This window comes from Camelus dromedarius, chromosome 8, assembly GCF_036321535.1.
Source record: "Camelus dromedarius isolate mCamDro1 chromosome 8, mCamDro1.pat, whole genome shotgun sequence".
Lineage (NCBI taxonomy): Eukaryota > Metazoa > Chordata > Mammalia > Artiodactyla > Camelidae > Camelus > Camelus dromedarius.
Window position 1 is genome coordinate 83,158,601 of NC_087443.1, and position 20,482 is coordinate 83,179,082.

Consider the following 20,482-nt stretch of genomic DNA (forward strand, 5'->3'; position numbering starts at 1 on the left):
ACAAGACCCAAGGTCAGCATGCGACAGTCGGTGGTGTTCTGACGTGCCAGGAACAAGCAGCCCAAAAGGGAGCCTGGGAAGTGCTGACGGAGTGCACTGCCTCACGTGCAGAAGCCCTACCCCCAGCGTGGCGGTGACTGGAGACTGGGTCTTTGGGAAGGAATTAGGGTCAGACGAGGCCATGAGGGTTGGGTACTCATCATGCGATGTCCTTGTAATAAAGGACACCAGAGACCTTGCTCTGCCCCCCACCCACCACGAGGACAGAGCAAGAAGGCAGCTCTCTGCAAGCCAGGAAGAGGGCCTTTATCAGAAGCTGGCCGTGCAGGCTGCCTCATCTTGGACTCCCAGCCTCCAGAACTGTGAAAAATAAATTTTTGATGTTTAAGCCCCCCAGTCTGTGGCATTTTGTTATGACAGCATGAAATGACTAAGACGAGAAGCAATTCCATTTACAACAGCACCTAGAAGAAATAAACACACTCAAAGAGGTGAAAGGCCTATGAGCTGAAAACGCAGAATGTTCCTGAAAGAAACCGAGGAATGCTGAAACACGTGAGAGCTATTCCACGCTCACGGACAGGAAGACCTGCTATTGCTCAGACGTAACACTACTGGGTGACCCACAGATCCAGCACAGCCCTCCCAGAACTCCAACAGCCCTCAGATCCACAAGAAGTCACAAGGCGCCCCAAGTGGTCAAAACGATCTTGGAAAGAAGAGCAAAGTTGAAGGACTCACAATTCCTGCTCTGAAAATCACTGCCAAGGACCTGTGACTCCCAGTGTGGTGCTGACACAAGGACAGACACACAGACCAGTGCAGCAGAAGAGCCCAGAATGAGCCCTGCATGGGTGTGGGAGTGGCTTTTGACAAGAACGCAAGACCATCCGATGGGGAAAGGACAGTCCTTCCAGCAGGTGGTGCTGGGAAACCTGGATCTCCACGTGCAAAAGCGGCGGAGCCCTTACCTTGTACCACCTACTAAGATTCCCTCAAAATGGAAAAAAGGCCTAAACATAAGAACTAAAGCTGTAGAACTCTTAGAAGAAAACACTGTAGCACAGGGAAATATACACAAAATCTTATGATAACTCACAGAGAAAAAAATGTGACAATGAGTGTGTATATGTCCATGAATGACTGAAAAATTGTGCTGAACACTGGAATTTGACACAACATTGTAAAATGATTATAAATCAATAAAAATGTTAAAAAAAAGAATGAAAAAAAAGAAGAAAACACTGGAAAAAATCTTTATGACACTGTCTTTGGCAAGGACTTTATGGATATGACAGCAAAAACACAGGCAACAGAAGGAAAAACGTTTGAACGTCATCAAAATTAAGAACTTTGGCGCATCAAGGAACACTATCAAGGGAGTGAAAAGGCGACCAAATGAATGAAGGAAAAAAACCATGTAAGTTATACATCTGATAAGAGATTAATATTCAAAATATACAGAGAGTTCTTACAATCCAACAACAAAAACCAAACAAACCAGTTCAAACCCGTTCAAAAGCCTTGAACAGACATTTCACCAAATATAACACATAGATGGTTAATGAGCACACGCGATGATGCTCAGTGCCACCAGCCATCAGGGCACTGCAAATCAAAACCACAGTGAGGTACCTCACCCACTAGGATGGCTATGATTCTTTTTAATGGAAAATAAGTGTTGATGGGATGTGTAGAAACTGTAACCCTCGTGTGCTGCTGGGGAGAGTGAACAGCGGTGCAGCTGTTGGGGACAACAGGCTGGCAGCTCCTCGAAAGGCCAAACAGAGAACTGCCGGCAATTCCACTCCGAGCTCACGCCCCACAGGCGGGACACAGAGACACCTGCACACTGACGTTCACAGCAGCGCCACTGGCAACTGTCAAAGGCGGAGACAACCCACCCATCCCCACTGCAGCATGCGATCCATCCACACGATGGAGTGGTGTCCGGTTGTGAAGAGGACAGGAGTGCTGACACAGCCTGGATCAACCTCGAGGACACTGTGCTCAGTGAAACAAGCCAGTCACAGAGGACAAGCACTGTGTGATTCCACTTACATGAGGTCCTAGAGGAGGCAAATCCAGGGACACAAAGGACAATGGATGTCACCAGAGGTGGGGGAGGGGAGCAGGTGTTTAGTGGGTAGAGTTTTGTTGGGGTGATGGAAAAGCTTTAGGTATAACTGTGGTGATGGTCACACAATAGTGTGCATACAATTAATGTCACTGAATTGTACACTTAATGAACGGCTAAAATGATGAAAATTATACAATGTCTGTTTTACTGCACGTTTGAAGAAGCACATTAGAAAGAACTGGGCTTCGGGTATGAAGGCCTAGACCAGGGCCGCGCGTGTTTTCTCTGTGAGGTGCAGGAGTAAGTGCTTCTGGTCACGGTGCTGCCTCTGCAGTCGGGGAGCTCAGACTGCGTGTGTGAGAAGCCGTGGCCCTGACCCAGTGAACCTGTATTTACGAAACAGGGGCTGGAGTTGCCCCCCGGCAGCAGTTTGCCCACCAGCAGAGACTACCGGAGGTCCCGTCTGGAACAGCAGGCTCCCAGCCAGGCACAGACACGCGGAGGTTGTGGCCCCGGCACTGACCAGCTCCAGATCGGCCCAGAGGGCAGCTCCCCCACCTCGTGTGCCAGGCCAAACCCCCAGGGCCCCTCTGCCTGCTGACAGCGATGGTTTCCCTGGGCCCTGGACCGAAGGCTTCCCCTGTGGGCTGTGTCCTGGGCACTCTGACCTTGGACATCTGTCTGCCATGGCCATCTCTGTCGGCCTGGAGTCTGGCCTTCCGGACAGACAGGAAGGGTGCTGGACGCAGGCCGGACAACCTTCCCTTTGCCTGGGCCGGACCCTGTCTGCCTCAGGGGCCAGGTGTTGGGAGGGGCCAGGCAGGGAAGTTCTGTCTGCCAGGACCACAATCCTTGGTAATGGAGGACGGGTGGACCCGCCATACCCCCTTCCAGTCAGACCCCTGGGACCCTGGGTGTGGGTCTGCCCGCCACCTCTGGTGGGTTTTCCTGTGCGTCTGCCTCTCCTGTTCTGCCCCCGTCCTCCCTCTCCTCGCCTTTCTTATGGAACTTCCCAGGTAGGAGTCAGGGTCCTCTGGGGGTGGGGAGAGAGCAAGGAGGGGGAAAGAGGAGGGAAGGGGAGGGAGGTCAGAGATGGCCCGCCCACCTGCCCCACTGGGATTTCAGGGACCAGCCCCCCCTCCCCCCGCCAACGCCGGCCATCCGTGCCTTGTCTGAGCAGCTCCACGGGGTCTGCCTTTCCTTGAGGCCCTTGCCCACCCTTTCTGGAGGAAGAAGCTTCGAGGCGGCGGTAGGACGCAGGCTCGATCCCCCGCGGCCCCGCGCACCTGCTTTCTGGCCTCCGTCCGGTTGATGATGCTGATGATCCGCTGGGTGGCGCTCTTACATTTTTTCCTGTTGACAGCGGAGGACAGCAGCGGGAGCCAGGCGTTCCAGTAGTGCCGCGCGGCCAGCATCACCAAGGCGCTGCTGCCCGCGAGGCCCCCAAACCTGGAAGGGAATTCCTGACCTAGCCAGCGCAGACGCGGAGGGGAGGGGTGAGGGCTCCTCCCCGGGCAGGTCCCCGCTGGGCCGCGCTCACGAGCCAGCTCCCGGGGCGCACCCTGCCCCAGCCCCACCCAGCCCCACGCCCGCCCCGGCTCGACCGCCCAGAGCTGCTCCGGACCCCGTCGCGGCCGCCCGGGGTTCCTCGCCCTGGGCAGGTGCCGAGCCCGGTCAGAGGGTCACCGAGGGCGCGCGGGCCTGGGTGGCCGCGGCCGTGAGCGTCGCGCGCCGCAGGGGCCGTCACTCCCGCCGCCGCGCGCACCGGCCGCGCGCACCTGGCACTCTCGATGAAGGCCTTGGCGGCCGCCAGGCGCAGCTGCTTCCTCCCCTTGAGGTTCTCCATGATGCTCCGGCCCTGGATGCAGGCGGCCGTGCTCAGCATCTCCGCCAGCAGCTGGGTCTGCACCCTGGGCAGAGAAGCGCGTCAGCTCCAGGGGGGTCTGGGGGCGGGGGTGCTGCTCAGAGAGATGGGCGAGCCCTGGGGACCGCCGGGAAGTCCCCAAACCAGACCGAACTGGCTGAGTCCAGTCGCCCCGCAGAACCGTGAGACGAATCATAAACTGATGCTTTGAACGACGGATCCTACATGACTGTGCAACGTGTCTTGCGCAGCCGCCAGTGAACCGACCGAGCCCCGGAGCGACGGCGCCCCCTCCGGACCCGACCCAGAGCCACGTCGGGGGCGCCGCCCCACCTCTTCCCCCCCCGAGCCACACGAATGTCCTTGAAGCTCAGCTCCGGGCCAGACTTAAGCTAAGACAAACGCGGCAGTCGCTGGGGGGACCCCTCCAGGGGCCCGGGATGCCCCCCGAGGCCCCGCCCGCCCGGACCTCCCGGAACCGCCGCCTTGCGCCCTCTGCCGGCCGCGCCAGAGGACAACTGCTCCGCATGTCTGGTCAAATTTCAGTTTTTACGGTGCAAGTCTGAGATCCGCTGTGCGTCACGGCCGGAACTGGCAGGAAAAGTGACTTTTAAATTCATATGAGGACCCCACACTGGGGAAGGTTATGTTAACGAACAACGCTGAACAGAGTAGGCGGGCCCCAGTACTGTCAGACTCTCAGTCTACTTTGTCTGTTCGAGGGGTCTACAGGAACTTCCTTACTGACGTATATTCCTTCATGTGAATAGTGTAGAATCGGAAATGTTCTGGTAATTGAGCACCCAGAGCTGAGCATACTAATTGCCTGATAACTGCACTATTTTCCCAAGATCTGAAAAAACTTCCCGTTATTGTGAGATGCCATCATGAAAGTTCTTTGTGCCCAATTCCACACTAAGGTTCTTTACATAACTTGCAAAATAGAAAAAAATCAGCATAAAAACTTGAAGCGTGTGCAATTACAACAGAAAGGGTGACTTGCCTGCAGTACATGCCACGTGGCGGAATCTGAGCATGTGTCCTGCTTGTCGGTGGCCAGGGCCAGGGCTCTGGGTGGCCAGCAGGAGAAATACCCCTCGGCTCTGTCCCTCCAGTGTCCTGGCACCCAGCACCGTGCCTGGACACAGGGGCTCAGTGTGGGTGAACAAAAGGTCAAATCCACAGCCAAACCCACGGCAGAGGGATGACCTGCTGAGCACACTGACACTGACCACCATGGGAGGGCGACAGTGGTCTACCAAGGAAAATCAAATTTTACAGTCTTGGATGACCTTCCCTCTCCGTTACCAGATGTCAGCATTTACATGTTTAGCTGATTTTATTGCAAGAATTGCTGTGTTGAAATGAAAGTCAACTTAAGAATCACTGATGAAAGGACGCTGGGCCAGGGCCCGTGTCGCCCTGGCCTGATGAGCTCGGCGGCGCCTCAACAGGCCGTGAAACCAGTTTTCACCCAGTTATGGGAGGCTGGCACAGCCACACTCTGCACTGAAGCCTCCGGTAGGAACGTAGTTCCTTTCTTTTAAAACTAACTTTTGCATTTTTATCAAGGTGATTAAGAGTAACTGTGGTTAAGACTAACTCCCCTCGCAGCCCTGCTGCCAGGAACATCCAGCCTGTCTCCAGCAGACGCATGCTCACCTAAAGAAAACGGGCTTCTACCTTGACTTCCCAGCTCCTGAACTGTAAACGTCACCTGCAGGATCCTCACAGTGACAGGCGGGAGCTCAGCTTCCTCAGACACCCCCCTGCCCTTCCCCCCACTTACTAACATGGCCCCCGACAGCACTGCTAATGTCACGGTGCGTTCTCTCTGTGCCTCCAAATGTCTTGTGGGCCCTGAGCCTGTCACACCGATGACTCGCCCTCCCAGGGGAGGTGTTAGGACCCCACCCTCTTCTCTTTTGCCTCTCTCCACATCCCACTACTAAAGCATCAGAACTGGTACCGTTTATATCTGTTTAAGTGAGCACAGATCAGCCTCGTCAGACCCTGACCCTGACGCCGGACATCGGCAAACGCCGTGCTCATGGGAGCGCCCTCCCTGCGGCAACCGTGCGTCACTTTTGTTTCCTGGAATCTCTAGTCCGCGTTCCCTCCCGTGTGCTCCTTCCCGTAACCGCACCTGCCTGCAGACTCTTCCCAACAGCAGGTCCTCCTCCGTCCCTGCCCACCCCCCCCTCCCCTCCACCCCGCCGCGGCGGCGCTTCTCTGACCCCCTCCACTGTTCGCAGCAGCCAACGTTTCCCTCTCCCGCTTTACTTCTTTGTTTCTCTGGAGCCTAACCTCAGATAACTTCCTAAGAACAGGTGTGTGGCAAATACATTCTGTCGGCCCCCATCTCTGTTTAATGATAGCTTTCTTTACCTGGATACTGGAAAGCTTGGCTGAGTTAGAATCATACGCCGAAAATTACTTCTCCTTAGAATGCTCCGCTTTCTTCCAGCTTCCGGTGATGGTTCCTGAGAAGACTCATGTTTCCACAGCGCAGGCGACGGCCTTCTTCTGAAAGCTGTGGGTTGCCGTCCTTGCCGGCCGCGACCTGGCGCGTGTGGGGTGAGTCTCCTCACTGTCCCTGTGGGTCATTGGCGGGGGCCGGTCAGCAGACGGCGCCCTTCACTCTGGGACCCCCCTTTCTTCTTTCTTTCTGGATTTGCAGGCTTTGGATGCTGGGCTCCAGGACTGTTTCTGTGTATCTTCTGGCTTCTCTGTCACATTTTCTGTCCTCCTCCACGTTTTTCTGAGACATTCTCACACTGTATCTTTTAACTCTTCCCTGAATTTATTTTCAACTTCAGAAATTAACTCTTTAAGTTTCAAGAGATCTTCAGTTCTTTTCTTTTTGATCCTTATTCCTTTCCCACAACAATACATTTTTTTCTAATGCTTCTTCTGATCATCGTGTAATCTGTCTAGTGGAATTAATTACAGAAACCTCAGCTAAAGTCGGAGTCGGGATGGGGAGGCCTTGCGCCCTCCAGGCAGGTCAGCTGCCCCCGACAGGAGAGGCCGCCTCCTCCACCTCCGCTCGCTGTCCAGCGGCATCACGTGCGGCCCGGCTAATCAGAGACCCTCACAGCCCACGGGAAGCCTCCATCCTGCGGACCCCGGCCCCTCCAGCAGACCCTGGTTATCACAGCCCCTCATGACTCCCCTGCCCCCTGTAAAAGCGAGCTCCCCTCCTTGTGTTCTGGATTTGCCTGTGGTCACTAAAGTTTGCATTTCCCTAACTGCAGCTTCTCTGCTTTGCTGGTGAAATAACTGGTCACGTTATTAAAGTCGACAGTTCCATCCAGAGTAATTTTCCCTATTTCTTCAAGTTGGTTTTCTCTTTAAAGCTGGGGGCCTTCTCAAAAGCCTGTGGGCTCTCAGTTTACATGTAAGAGTGGAACTTTGGGAAGGCTCCTCTGCTGGCCGTCAGGCAGAGCTCTGCAGAGCTCGCTGGAGGCCGGTGCCCAGTGAGAACCCTGTGGCCTCCCTGCCCAGTGCCAGGGGTCCTACCAGGCAGCCAGGCTTCTGTGCACTGTGGCTCCGCCTTCCCCGTCTCCAAATGCTGGGCCCCTGAGGGGCCGGGGCTGCAGCCGGCCTCCCCTTGCTGTCGTGGGGCTGCACAGCTGGGGACTTGGCCCTCGGCCCCCATAGCAAGGCTGGGGCCGGATGTCAAAAAGGTTGGAAGCTTTTCCTTTTGGGAGCAAAGTCCTTCTCATTGTGGAATGTTGAGCAAAAACAACTATTTTTGGAGGGAGGGTCGGGCCTGAGGCCCTACAGTGGTCGTGCTTCAGTTACGCTGGCTTTCACTGGGAGCTTCCCGACTTAGCCAGATGCCTGGCTCCAATCCTCCCACCACCCTTGGGCGAGTGCCGCAGCCTCTGCCTGCCTCTGCCTGCCTCTGCCTGCTGGTCTGCAACGTGGGAACAGTGGGACCTGCCTGGGAGCTGCTGCGGGAACAGTGAGGGGTGGGCAGGGCTCCTGGGGGCTGTCATGCACCTGGCCCTATTTGGGCACTGATGCAGCCTGTGGCCCCGGCCCCATGCAGGCAGCGGTGACGACAGAGAGGTCCTTGTCAGCCCCCAAGCACCCCCAGGTGCATCCCACGCAAGTCCCAGAGCTGCCACTGTGATGAGGTGGGTGTCCCCGGGACGCTGCTGCTGGGATGCTGACCGAGTGGGAGCTAGGCCCCCTCCCAGTCACGCGTACGTAGCCAGCGGCCTCACACCCGCAAGGCCAGGACGAGGCCCGAGGCTGGGGACGCGGGGCTGGGCAGCACTCCTTGGCTCTGGCCTCGGCCACCAGCCTGGCTGTCTGGTCACAGTGGGAGTCTTCTGGGCCTTGGGCCCGGGAGTCTGTCTTTCAGGAAGCAGACTCGGGAAATGAGCCAAGAAGAAGAGCCCCCCGGAAAACAACCTTTACTGCAGAAATACTTGTGAAAGCAGCAAACTGGAACCAGCCTCGTGCTCAGAAATAGCGGGGGACCAGGTACCCTAACTTCTGTGTCTCCAGGCCAGTCAGCCCGCTCCCTCATGGTCCCCGGGGCAGCCTACCCCCCCAGCACGGGGCCAGGGTCACTTACGGACTGAGGGCCCGCAGCCACCGGATGCCCATCTGGATGGCCCTCTCTGAGCATGCCATGGTGGCCTCGTGGTCCCGGGCCATGTAGGTGAAGTGAGTCAGTCGTGTCAGGGTCTGCAGCTCCACCAGGGGGTCTGACCAGCTGCACTCGGAGGCCATCTTCACCAGCTGCCCGGGTGGAGAACGGGGCGTCGGTTAGAGGAGTGAGGGTCTGACCACAGGCGCCGCTGGATCTGCCCGACCTCACACGTGGCTCAGTCGTCACCTGATGAGGTGACCTAGTGACGTTACTCTAAACAGACCACAACTCACGAGGGCCTGCTCTCCAGGCCGAGTCACCAGCGTTAACTGCAGCCAAGTCTGGGGCGGGGCTGGCTGGTCAGGGACAAATGCCCCAGAGTCCACACTGCCTTCCTGCCATGCAGGGCAGCCCTGCCTGCTCTGAGCGCTGAGTGCAGAGAAGCAAGGACAAAGCCCCAGAAACGAGACTCGGGGCCCTGAGGGGACAGTGCAGTCCTGCGGGGAGGCGGTGGTGCAGTGCTGCGATGTGGGTTGGACTCTGGGCCCTCGGGTGAGGCCCTCGACCCCACTCCCGGTCTGAGCAGCAGGGTTTAAACAAGCACCTCGGGTTGGGGGCGATGTCGGAGCACAGCCCTTGGTGTGCCTCTCAGGACATGTGGTGACACCTACCTGGGCCAAGGGGAGGATGGTGTTACCTGGGAGAGGTGACATCGGGGGGAGATGGTGACACCTGAAGGGGAGGTGACATCTGTGGGGGGAGGTGACACCTGGGGGCACAGTGACAGCTGTGGGGGGAGGTGACATTTGAGGGAATGTGACATGGGGGGGACACCTACCTCGGCCAAGGGGGGCACCGTGAAGTCCATGAGGCCCAGGCCATTGCAGGAGTACATCTCCAGAGCCGTGAGAACTCTGGTCACCGAGCTGATGTCCTCGGTGCTCTGATGGGAAGGAAGTGCACAAGGTCCAAAGGCCAAGGGTGCTGGGGAGAGTCTGCACCTCTCGGGACTTGGACCCTGTGATGATTACTTTATGGCGAAAATCAGAGCTATTTGTGTAAATGTTTATCTCCAGTCACCTCTCCGTGTAATAAAGAGGTTGGGGTGGCTGGCTGACCCAGCCAGAGGTGGAGGCAGGTGGAGGGCACAGTGGGTGGCCCTCTGCCTGCAGGCCCGCCACCCCAGCCCTGCTCCAACCTGGCCCTCACTCCTAGAGGCTCAGATACCCCCCTACTGCCCGCCACTTTGCCTGCCTCCCTTGCCTCTCCTCTCACCTGAACCAGTGCTCCAGCTGGTGCCCAGTGGGAGCCAGTGTCTTCAAGAGCAGAGGCGGCGGGGCTGGCCCCGCCCTCTCCCCTCGGGTCCCTGCTTCCTGCCCCAGCCTCTCACCCCTACGGCCTTGTGTTCATTGCTCAGGGGGCCCCTGGGACCCTCTGGCTTGGCTGCATCTCCACTGAGATGTCACTGAGGGTGGATAGCACCCCAGAAGCAGAGTGGCTCTTGGTGGACATTTCGAACAGTGGCCAGTTGGCTGGAGAAAGGAGGGGACGCTGCGGCCCTGGGCAGGTAAAGGAGGCCTCATGCCCCATCTCTCAGGGGACAGATCTTCCTGGAGGGAAACACTTTTGCAGCCCTACTGTGTGCCGTCCTCCAGGCTGGGGCCTGAGGGGTGTCTGTTCTGCTCACCCTGCAGGCCCTGGTATGTGGGGACCAGCCTCCCCAGCGCTCCCGGATGCTGGACACCAGCACGGGGCCCGATGCCTGCTGCACGCGCCTCCAGCCTGGACCTGCCCCCGGCCCGCGCGCACCCACCTGCTCGTCGGCGCCCAGCCGTGGCCAGACCTGCTGCTGCAGCAGCTGCATGGTCTTCACCCAGGTGGCAACGAGCTGCTGCCAGGCACAGAGGGGCACGGCCTCCTCAGGCCCCAACCCGCTGGCCAGGTTCAGGGCAAACTCGCAGACCTGAAACGAACGTGCCATGCTCCCAACATCTGAATCCAAACAGGGAAGCCTGAGCCAAGACCCAAACCTTTACAAATAAGTGGACATGGCTCTGGGTCCAGATGGCAGGGAGGTTTAACCAGGCACCAGCTTGGGGCCGGGGAAGGCCCCGGCGCCAAGGGCCCACCGGCTGGGGCTGCGACCTCGGGGGTCTGGCACCGTGGCGTCTCTGCAGGAGCGCTCAGCCAGGCTGTGCTGTAACCCCCACTCACCCGGGGTCCCCGAGGACCTGCAGCCAGGCTGGTCGCAGTTTTATGGGTTAAACAGCTGTGGGCGGTGGTGGCCTTTCTCGCCCGGGCTCCTCTTGGCCCACACTCGGTCGGCTGGAGGCTCTGCACCCCTCAGATGCACTAAGGAACTTCTTTCCTTTCCGTTTACTAGAGCTGGGTGATGGGCCATCAGACACTTTCAACACCCCCAACAGCCCTCCTCTCCTGCAGATGACCAGCACACAGTCCACGGCACCGGGCGTCCAGGCACGGGATGGATGACCCCACGGGTCACCGTGAGGCCGTCGGCACCTAGGCCTGACCGTGGCATGGCAGCGTCCCTGCCCTGCTGTTGGCCTGGGTTTTCCCTGCTCTGGGCCTTGAGGGATGTGCCCCTGGCGCTGCCACTCACGTTTTCTTGTCTGGTCTCCTTGTTTTTAGAAAAACGCCTATTCCCCACCCCCTCCTCACCCAGCGCCCCGCGGCTCCCTTCCTCAGCTGCCCCTCCGGAGCCTGGGTCTCCTGCCCCCAGCCCGCCCCCCACTCAGGGCGCACCTCCAGCGCAGTCCTGACTTCAGAGGCGGCTTCCCCGTCCAGCGGAGCGTGCAGTGGGTTGCTGCGCACTTGCCGTCTGGACCTTTCTGGTGTCGGGGCTGGGATCCAGCTGCTGATCAAGCCGCGAGCCAGAGTATTGCAGAGCGTGACCAGCACCAGGGGGTCTCTGGAAGACACGAAGAGGAGGGTGAAAAGTTTTAAACCTGATTGTTTAGGCTAAAAGCTTAACAAACTCAAAGAGGACTTGAAAAATGCATCCTAGTCAGGTAAACCTTGGACGTTGTCACATTCCTCATTTCAAGTGGTTGCGACCATCAGTCTCCCCCAAGCTCACACGCATCTGGATGAGAAGACACTCAGACACTGGTGTTCAGCCCTCCCCAAACCGGACTGAGGCTGGCCTCCACCCTGCTCCCGTGGGACCCGGGCCTCAGCCAGCCTTCCCTGGGATCTGTCTGGAACAGAGTGTGACAGACAGAGAGTCTGCATGATGGGGATGCTGCCGGCCGTGAGTGGGTGCGAGGGATCCTGAGAGCCTTGCCAGTCCCCACAGGCCGCCCTGCAGCTCAGGGAGGGGAGTATCTGGCTCAGGGGTGCACAGCTAGTGAGCGCTGGGCGAGGGCGGCCTGGCGTGGCACTAGGAGGACAGCACTAAAAATGGGGAGGGACCAGTGGCTCCCCCAGGAGGAAACCCGCCCGCCTCACCCACCCGCCATGGCCCGTGGCCTTGACGATGCCCAGGAGGTGGTACAGGGCGTCCACAAGCTCCTTCTGCCGCCCGGCCATGATGAGGTGGTGGTTGTGGTTCAGGACGTAGACCACGGCGTTCTGCACGATCCACGCCTCCTGTATCTCCTGCCCGATCTCGGCGGACCGCAGCCAGCTGTTCATGGCCTGCTGCGACAGGCCCTCTATCCAGGTCCTGCAGGGGTCACGGGGCAAGCGCTCATGTTGGAAGCAGGCCCTTACCAAACAGGCACTAGAGACAGGCATGTGACACCGGCAGTGGAGCCTGGCGTCAGGACGGCACCCCTGCTGGGCTGCCCGCTGTGCCCCCACCGAGAGACTCAGACCATCTGGCCCTTCCCCAGAGCAGACACCCCTCTCGCCCTGCCCCTGGCCCCACGCCTCCCCAGGCTCCGCCGTCTGAGGACGCACTCCCGCAGGCTGCCCGCCCACCTCTGCCCCGGCCCGTGTCCCGTCTCCCCGGCCCCCGCTGCGCACAGGCCAGCCTCCTCAGTGTGGATGCGGGGGTGTCTGCCGGCCTCAGACCAGGGCCAGACAGTGAGTACCCCGGGCTCTGTGAGCTACATGAAGTCTCTGCTGCAGGCTTTACACTATTTCATTTTACAACTTTGAAAATGTCAAGACCACTCGGAGGTTGTGGGCTACAGCAAAGCTACGGGTGGGAGTGACCGGACCGCGTTCCAGTCTGCATGTGGCCCCGCCACCCTGGCCTCATCCCCCAGCCACGCACAAGCAGGGCCACAGGGACAGCCACGTGGCAGCCACCTACTGGTACACGATCCACTCCGCATTGTCCTCGGGGGACTCGGGCGTGTAGCCCATCGGGTGCTGGCTCAGGCCCTCAGGGGGCCTGGGGCGGCCATTCAGCTGCACGCCTTCTGCCTGCAGCAGGTGGACGGTGGCCTGCAAGGGAGGTGAGTGGCAGAAAGGTCACAGGGAGCATGGACCAACACCAGGCGGGGAGGCCCTGCGATGCACCCAAGCACCTTCCCTACAGGTGACACCTGCTCCTTCCCCAACACACCCGGGAGAAGGGTCATTTTTCCCAGAAATGCCACGTCCCAGAAAGAAGGGCTCTTCTCAGGAGCTCAGCCCAGGCTACCACCTGGGACACAAACGTCATCTCAACACAAGCAAGTGTCCAGCCACGTGCCGGGCCCTGGTCGCTTCATGGGGAGCACTGAAGCACTGAAGCACTGCTCTGCTGAGACCACTGGTCACAGGCTGATGGACCAAGGAGAGGTGGCGGGTGGCCTTGCCTGTCCCCGGGGTTGACACTGGCTCCGTTCCCAGCTGCTGGCTCCCTGAGCTCAGGGCTCTGCTCTGCGGTCCCCTGGCCCCACTCACAGCACAGGCCTGGCACCTGAGAGGCATTCAGCAGATCCTTACTGAACCACTGTGACCCGCCAACCCCCAAAGGAAACAACCTGAAGTGGCTCCAAGAACCCCGAGGTTACAAAATGTCACCAAGGCCACCTTCACGCCAGGTGCCGCGGCTGGGAGCTCAGGCCCCAGGTCTCCGCGTGCCCCCTGCGGGGAACCAGCTCCCTGTGGGAGGCAGCCAGGACCCCCGGCCAAGGCCCTGGGAGGGGCTGGTCCCCAGAAGCCTTCAGCTGGCTCCCAGGGGATTAGATCAGAAACACGCCTGGTCTGAAGTGCTGTGAAGTCTATTCCCGCGCAAACCACACCCCAACCCTGGTAACCACCAGCCTGCGGCACCTCTGTGACTGGAGTCACAGCTCAGAAACTGTTTCCAAAGATAATTTATGTCAACACACAACACAATACGTTTCTGATGTCTGTTTTTCTCCCAGAAGATCTCCCAGGAACCCAGGAAAGCTTCCCTAATCGACAGCCTGCGGAGTAAGAGGACGAACGGCCTCAGCGGGTCCACGCCAGGGCGGTGTGGACGCCAGCGACCTCGGAGGACTGAGGGACGTGCGGGAACGCACCTCTGCGCTGATGAAGCCCACCTCTGCGAACACGCGCAGCAGGCTGGGGGACACCCGCCTCTGCAGGGGGGCATCCGACGCACCCTCGGAGTCCTGCCTGGAGCCGGCTCTGCCCCTCCTCTTCTTCCCTAGGAGATGGCGGGGCCTCAGAGCCCGAGCCCCTCCCCAGCCGGGGGTGGGGGGTGGGCATCTCTGGGAGGTGTGTTTTGCTCAGGAGGGGCTGGAGGAGACCTCCCCAAGCAGGCTGGGCCCTGCAGGGTGGCAGGGTGTCCCCAGAGCCAGCTTGGCCACGGCCAGTCTCCAGCTGATCCCCGATGACTCGGTTCTTGGTTTGCCCTTGCAGTCTGGCCCTGCCACATCTACGATACCCACTGCCCGGGGCCTTCTGGGACCCCTGGCACGTCCCCGGGTCCTCACCGTCCACGAGACCATCACTTCCAGGGACCTGAATGCTGGACTCCCCCCGAGACCTGTTGCTGAAGGGGGAGCCGGCCGCCCGCCCCCTCCCCGCCCTCTGCCCGGGGCCCCCTTGCTCTCCGCGGGTGGGGGGCTCACCTTTCCTCACCCGTGCCGGCTTCTTCGCCTTGGCACTGTCATACAGCAGGCAGAAGCGGCTGGCCGCCCGGCACACGTCCCACACGCCTTGCTTCCGGGCCACCTTGGTGAGCTCGGCCCAGATCTGAATTCTGCACAGATGCGCGGCACAGTCAGAACCATCTGGGACCCCCAGCCTCTGTGAGGAGTGGCCTGGAGACGGACAGACACCCCAGCCTGGGTCCAGGCGCCCCGCCCACCCGCTCACCTCTCCTTGGCGCTCTCGCTCCCCAGGCGCCGGAGGTGCCCAGTGGCCTTGTCCACGCTGAGGGAGTGGTGCCGTGCCTTCGCGAACAGGTAGGTGAATCGGCCCCTGTTCTTCCCGATGGAGACTGAGGGGAGGAGGCGTGGGCCCTGACACGGCATGTCGGGGAGGGTTCCCGAAACCCCAGCTTGGGACACCACACAGGGTCCCAGACGTGCCTCGTCTCTTGATGGGAGCACTAACTTTGTGGGGACTGACACTGGGACAGACGGACCCCATCCCCACCCAGCAGGCCAGCCCCGTCCAACACCTGCTGCCCCCGCCCGCAGGGCAGTGCTCCGGTAGCCGTGCGGCTCCTCTCCGGGCAGACGCGCTCCTGTCCAGAGCGCAGCCGCACCCCCTCACCCCCGCTGGGCGGCCAGCACAGCAGCCCTGGGACCCAGGCCTGGGCCCACTGCCCTCCACCTCCAGGAGCCGACTCATGGGGCTGCCGTGAAGCCCCAGGCCCGGCGAGGTCCTCCGGCTGACCCCTCGCTGAAGGAAATGCGCTAAAAAAGCTCAGTGTGTCCAGGGTAACTGCCCACAGGCCCCGGCCCCGCACACCGTCAGGACCAGAGGGAAGCACAGGGCGGCACCGCCGAGGCCCAGGCTTGGCGACACACAACAGCCACAGACAGTCACTCACCCACCGAGAGTCACGTCCCAGAGCCATCTCCTTCCCACTGTGGGGCGGGACCCCTCTCCCCCCAGTCCCAGGTCCACGAGATGGAGACCTTGGGCTCCCTCTGGCTGCTCTTGCCGGTGGACGGCCGGGGTCACCTGGGCCCAAAGCTGCCTGTGTGGGGTGATCTCAGGCGGGGCCCTGAGAAGACGGTGCAAAGCTGCCGTCTGTGAGGAGTCCATACACGTGGGGTAACGCAGAGAAGCCCAGGGGCCCTGTCCTCATGCCCGGGACAGTGGAGTGGGGTGAAGCATGCCCCCAAAAGAGAGGAAGCCCTAACCCCCAGAACCTCAGAATGTGACCTGGTTTGGAGATGGGGTCTTACAGGGAAAGTCAAATTACAATGAGGTCATTAGGGTGGCTCTGATATATTACAGTGGGTGTCCTCCAAGGGGAAACTGGACACAGGAAAGCAGGCACAGGGGACAGATGGCTGGGTGTAGGCCTGGGAGACCGGCCCTACTGACACTGTGGTCTCAGACGCTGGCCTCAGACTGTGCGATGGGGAATCCTGCCATGTGACCCCCGTGTGAGGGGCTCTGTCACACAGGGCGGGGAGAGGAGACCCCTCCCCGCCTTCCGGAGGCCGGCCAGCACACATCAGGGCCCGTGTGGGCGGAGGCCAGGGGAGGGGTCTGGCCCGCAGCGGAGGGTGGTCTGCTCTGCGTAGTGTGGGCGGGCGCTCCCACCTTTGGTCGTGTTCTCACTGTCCAGCACAGTCTGGAAGGCGTCAGGGGCCAGGGCCAGGCCTGCCTTCACCAGGAGAGCCCGCTTCTTCCGCACGCTGTCCTTGGGCATAGCCTTCTTGGCCTGCGAGGGAGAGCGGGGTGTTGCATGGGGTGCATTCCCGACCTGCCTCCCACAGGCACCGAGGCTCGGGGGTCCCAGGGCTGGCACCTGCTCGATGGCCATGGTGGCCTTGTCCTCAGCACGCTGGGGGATCTGGTACAGCGTGGTGCAGAGGTGCAGGCGGTTGAGAGCCATGAGGAGCTCATCCTGGTGGTGGCCCAGGCTGTCCAGGAGCAGGGCCTTCCGCAGGTGTGCCATGGCGGGCTCCAGCCGGTCCTCATCCTCCTCGATGCGCGCCACCTCCATGTGTACATGGCAGCGAAGTGTCACCACGAGGCTGGGGGCCGCACAGGTCAGGGCACCGCGCCCAACAGGACCCCTGGCACACGCAGGGGACCCCGGCACCGAGCTGTCCAGCCACCTTCAGGTCCTGCCCTCCTTAGCGGGAGGGTCCACAGGGGACAAGAGAGGGAGCCGCAGTGACCACAAGAGGCCTCAGAGCCCAGCTGGTGCTCTGGGGCTGGGAAGCGAGAGAGACCTGCACCAGCACGAGGTGGGGGCTCGGTGAGCACGGGGCAGGCGGTGCCTCGCCCGGCGCTCCTCCAGGAGACTCTTGGCATTGCTGACAAGTGAGTTCAGTACAACCTGCAGCCTAGGCCTGGCCACAGGTGGGGCTCTCTCTGCTCTGCCCTGCACTCTGTCTCATGGGCCGGGGCACACACCCCTGCACAGAAGGGCCTCCACACCCCACGGGCTGGCGCCGCCACCTCTGCTGGCCCCGTGGGTGGGCGGGGCCGGAGACGTGCGTGCCTAAGACCGTCTGCCCTTTCACCAGCAGCGCCCTGAGCCCTGGACACAGACACCAGCAAGTCCAACAAATTTGGTCAAACAAAAGATTTAAGGACTCACAAGCTGAGTCTCGGCCAAGACGGAGGCGTAAGCATGACATTATAAGCCTGTAAGTTCAGGGACAAGGAGGCAGGCAGACTGCGGCGCCCAGAGGCTGGTGCTTCCTGCTCGAGGGAGCAGGAGGCGTGGGCAGGAGAGAGCACCAGCGACGCCCACCAAGGGGCCCTGGGCGCTGCCAAGGCTGAGGTCCGCACTCCCACCAGGGAACCAGGTTCCACGGGCCCTGCCTGAAGTCCAGGCTGTAGCCAGGATCAGGCCACTTTCTCTGGCCTGGGGCAGGGACAGAGGAAGCCAATAAAATGGGAGCCACCCAGCACTGAATCGTGTGGTCTGGGCAGCCTGACCCTGAATCCATGATGGGAGGCAAGCCAACCCTAGACAGACAGAGGTCTACACAGCGGAATGGCCTGCGTTGAGAACACTGGGCAAACACCGCTGGCTGGAGGGGCCGCCACAGTGACAGTGAGTAAGCAGAGTAGATCAAACGAGAGAATCCATCCCGCCAAAGCAGGATGAATGGGACCAGCTGGGAAGGACTTAGAAGTGAGCCATTTTCGGTTACTTCTGCTTCCAATGTATCGAGTCCCTGTCACGCGTAATCCCCATGATGCTGGACCAAACACACGAGGCAGCCAGTGCGGCCCTGGAGAAGGAAACCTAGGAACAAGCCCATGCTTGCTGGCCCTGCCTGGAGATGCCGCCTGTGGCACAGCTGGCAGGGCCCCTGAAGGCTGCTCCAGGCTGGGGAAGTGGAACCGGGTGTCAGACCAGCTGCTGCAGGCCTGCCCCTCAAGAGAAGAGAGCTGGGTGCCCTCCCTGACATCCCGCGCGTCCAGCCAAGACCACACAGGTGTCTTCCCAGAAGTAAGGGCCACCTGCTGCTCCAGACCCACCCAGAGAAAACCTGCAGTCGGGGCCTGCTGAGACTGCGGGGGTGCAGGGAAGAGGCTGAGTCCTGCTCAGACAGGCAGGGGAAGAGCATGACCTTCCAGAGACACATACACCCCCGAAAGACAAGCCGCTTCTCAGCCAGTAACTGAAGTGCCGATGAGAGCACAGACAGTGCTCCCCTAGGAACAGACAGAGCCCGTGGGCTGCACAGGTCACCAGCCGATGTTCCGTTCACAATAAACACTATTAGACACACAAGCAAACAGGAAAATGTGACCCCCAGTTAGGACGCAAGGTGGGCCCGATGCTGGCTTCACAGGTAAACCCTTTAATGCAGATATTGTAAGAATAAATATGTTCCAAAAAATTGAAGGAATATTGCTAACGAGAGAACAGACAGGGAACCTCAGTAAGGAAAATACGGACACACCAGAGCTCAAAGCTGTAATGACTGAAATGAAAAGGCTCCTGGCTGAGCTCAACAGCAGACTGGAGACGGACGGTAGGAAACAAGGGTCCATGAACCTGAAAACAGGCCAACAGAAATTATCCCATCACAGGAACAAACTCAAAAAGATTTTTAAAAAATGAACAGAGCCTTAAGGACTTGTGGGACAACAGTCAATGTTCTAACATAAAAAAAGAGCAAGAATGAGGCAGAAATTCCTTTAAAGAAATAATAACCAATAATTTCCAAAATTTGATGAAAATATCATCTTGCATACCTGAGTACCTCAGCAAAACCCAAGCAGGATTAAAAAAAAAAAAAAAGCTCCATGGAAAACCATAGTCAAAATGAGAGAAACAGGAGTGAGGAGAAGATACTGCACACTGGGGAAGCACGTGTGGTCCATCGCTCAGCTGCCTCTCAGACACCACGAAGGCCGGGAGGAAAGGAAGCAACCTCGTCCAAGTGTGTGAAGAAAAGACATCTGCAAACCCAGAGTCCAGCAACTGGTGAAAACACCCTTCAGAGATGAGCAGGAGGTAAGGTCCTTTTCAGAGCAACAAACCCTAAAAGAACTCATCACTGCGTTTGTGCATCACAGGAAAACACGAAGGACGTTCTTGCGGCAGAAACAGCAGCAGGTGGAAGCTCGGGTCCAAGGAGAACAAAGAACAGCCTGTGGCTCTGGAAAGAAGGGGGCAAACACAGGGGACTGCTGTTTTTCTCCCTAATTTTCTTTAAAAACTCCACTGGCTGCTAAAGCAAAGTAATAGCACTGTAGGATGAGGTTTGTAACAACACAGACAGAAGTAAAAACAAGACAACCACACCACACTGTGCCGGGCGGGCGGAGCAGGAAGCACCGCCTCACACAGGCTTTGCTAAGGGGCACGTGCACTGCCAGCCCGAGAGCTGCTCCCTCCCACGCCGCCCCAAGAGTGTGGTGGACACGCCAGCCGACAGAGGAAACTGAAAAGTCCAGTTAACCTCAGGGAAGCAGGAGACGGCAGTAGCAGAACAGAAGGGACAGCTGGAAACAATCAGTGAGACTGGAGACAAGGTCAGAATTCCACTAAATGCAAAGGGACTAAACTCTCCAAATGAAAGGCAGAGACTATCACACTGATTAAAAAAGCAAGTCTGAGCTGTATGCTGAGACAGGACATGCTCTGAAAGGCTGTGTTCCACACTGTAAAGTGCAAGACCCATGGAGGGTGAGAACTGAAAGGGCAGAGAAAGCAGCAGCAGGGGATGGAGGGGCTGTTTCAGCAACAAACACAGGGGCCCTGGGACAAGCCGTCACTGGAGACAGGGAGGGCCCAGCAGGCAGTGATCCCAGGTGTTTCTGATGGGAAAGCCGAGAGCTGTGGGAGCGGAAACAAGCCCACGGTCAGAGCTGGAGTTCACACCCTTCTCTCAGCCACTGTTGGAACAAGCGGACGGGGAACTAGGACTCAGAAGACCTGAGCCACAGGATAAGCAGACGCAAGGGGCGTGGCGTGACCTGCCAAGATCCCTTCAAAAGGAAGGATGGTGCCTTCAACCGCAGAGGAGGTCCTTGGCCTTCACTCCACAGAGGGCGTTTCAGCCCCAGAATCCTCCCACAGGAACAGCCACACAGCATAGTCCCCGGGCCCAGACAGTTCCACTGGGTTCTAGCGAACATTGAAGAAAGGGAATATCAGTATTACACAAACTCCTCCAGAAGGCAAAGGAGGAAGAGTACTTCCCACCTTCCCAGTTCAGTTAATGAAGTCAGTACGACCTTAATGTCAAAACCCGGCAGGAGCACAACAGAAGAAGAAAACCACAGGCCACTGTCCTCGTGCACGTACGCGTGAGCATCTTTAACAAACCAGGAGATCAAACCTGGCAACACACAAAGGGCCTGTGTCAGGACCGTGGGG

General features: G+C 59.2%; 1 protein-coding gene across 1 annotated transcript in view; it reads right to left on the reverse strand.

Annotated features, from left to right (window-relative positions):
* CFAP46 (cilia and flagella associated protein 46) overlaps window positions 1–20,482 on the reverse strand; it is an 85,558-nt gene that overhangs the window by 45,523 nt on the left and 19,553 nt on the right. The window contains exons 12-24 of the mRNA XM_031462060.2: window positions 16,436–16,664; window positions 16,228–16,348; window positions 14,821–14,944; window positions 14,574–14,704; window positions 14,019–14,146; window positions 12,836–12,969; window positions 12,029–12,241; window positions 11,320–11,485; window positions 10,367–10,516; window positions 9,392–9,496; window positions 8,536–8,702; window positions 3,859–3,990; window positions 3,367–3,529 (exon numbers count right to left, since the gene is read on the reverse strand). Of these exons, the coding sequence (XP_031317920.2) occupies window positions 3,367–3,529; window positions 3,859–3,990; window positions 8,536–8,702; window positions 9,392–9,496; window positions 10,367–10,516; window positions 11,320–11,485; window positions 12,029–12,241; window positions 12,836–12,969; window positions 14,019–14,146; window positions 14,574–14,704; window positions 14,821–14,944; window positions 16,228–16,348; window positions 16,436–16,664 (1,963 nt within the window). The remainder of the gene's footprint in view (window positions 1–3,366; window positions 3,530–3,858; window positions 3,991–8,535; window positions 8,703–9,391; window positions 9,497–10,366; window positions 10,517–11,319; window positions 11,486–12,028; window positions 12,242–12,835; window positions 12,970–14,018; window positions 14,147–14,573; window positions 14,705–14,820; window positions 14,945–16,227; window positions 16,349–16,435; window positions 16,665–20,482) is intronic.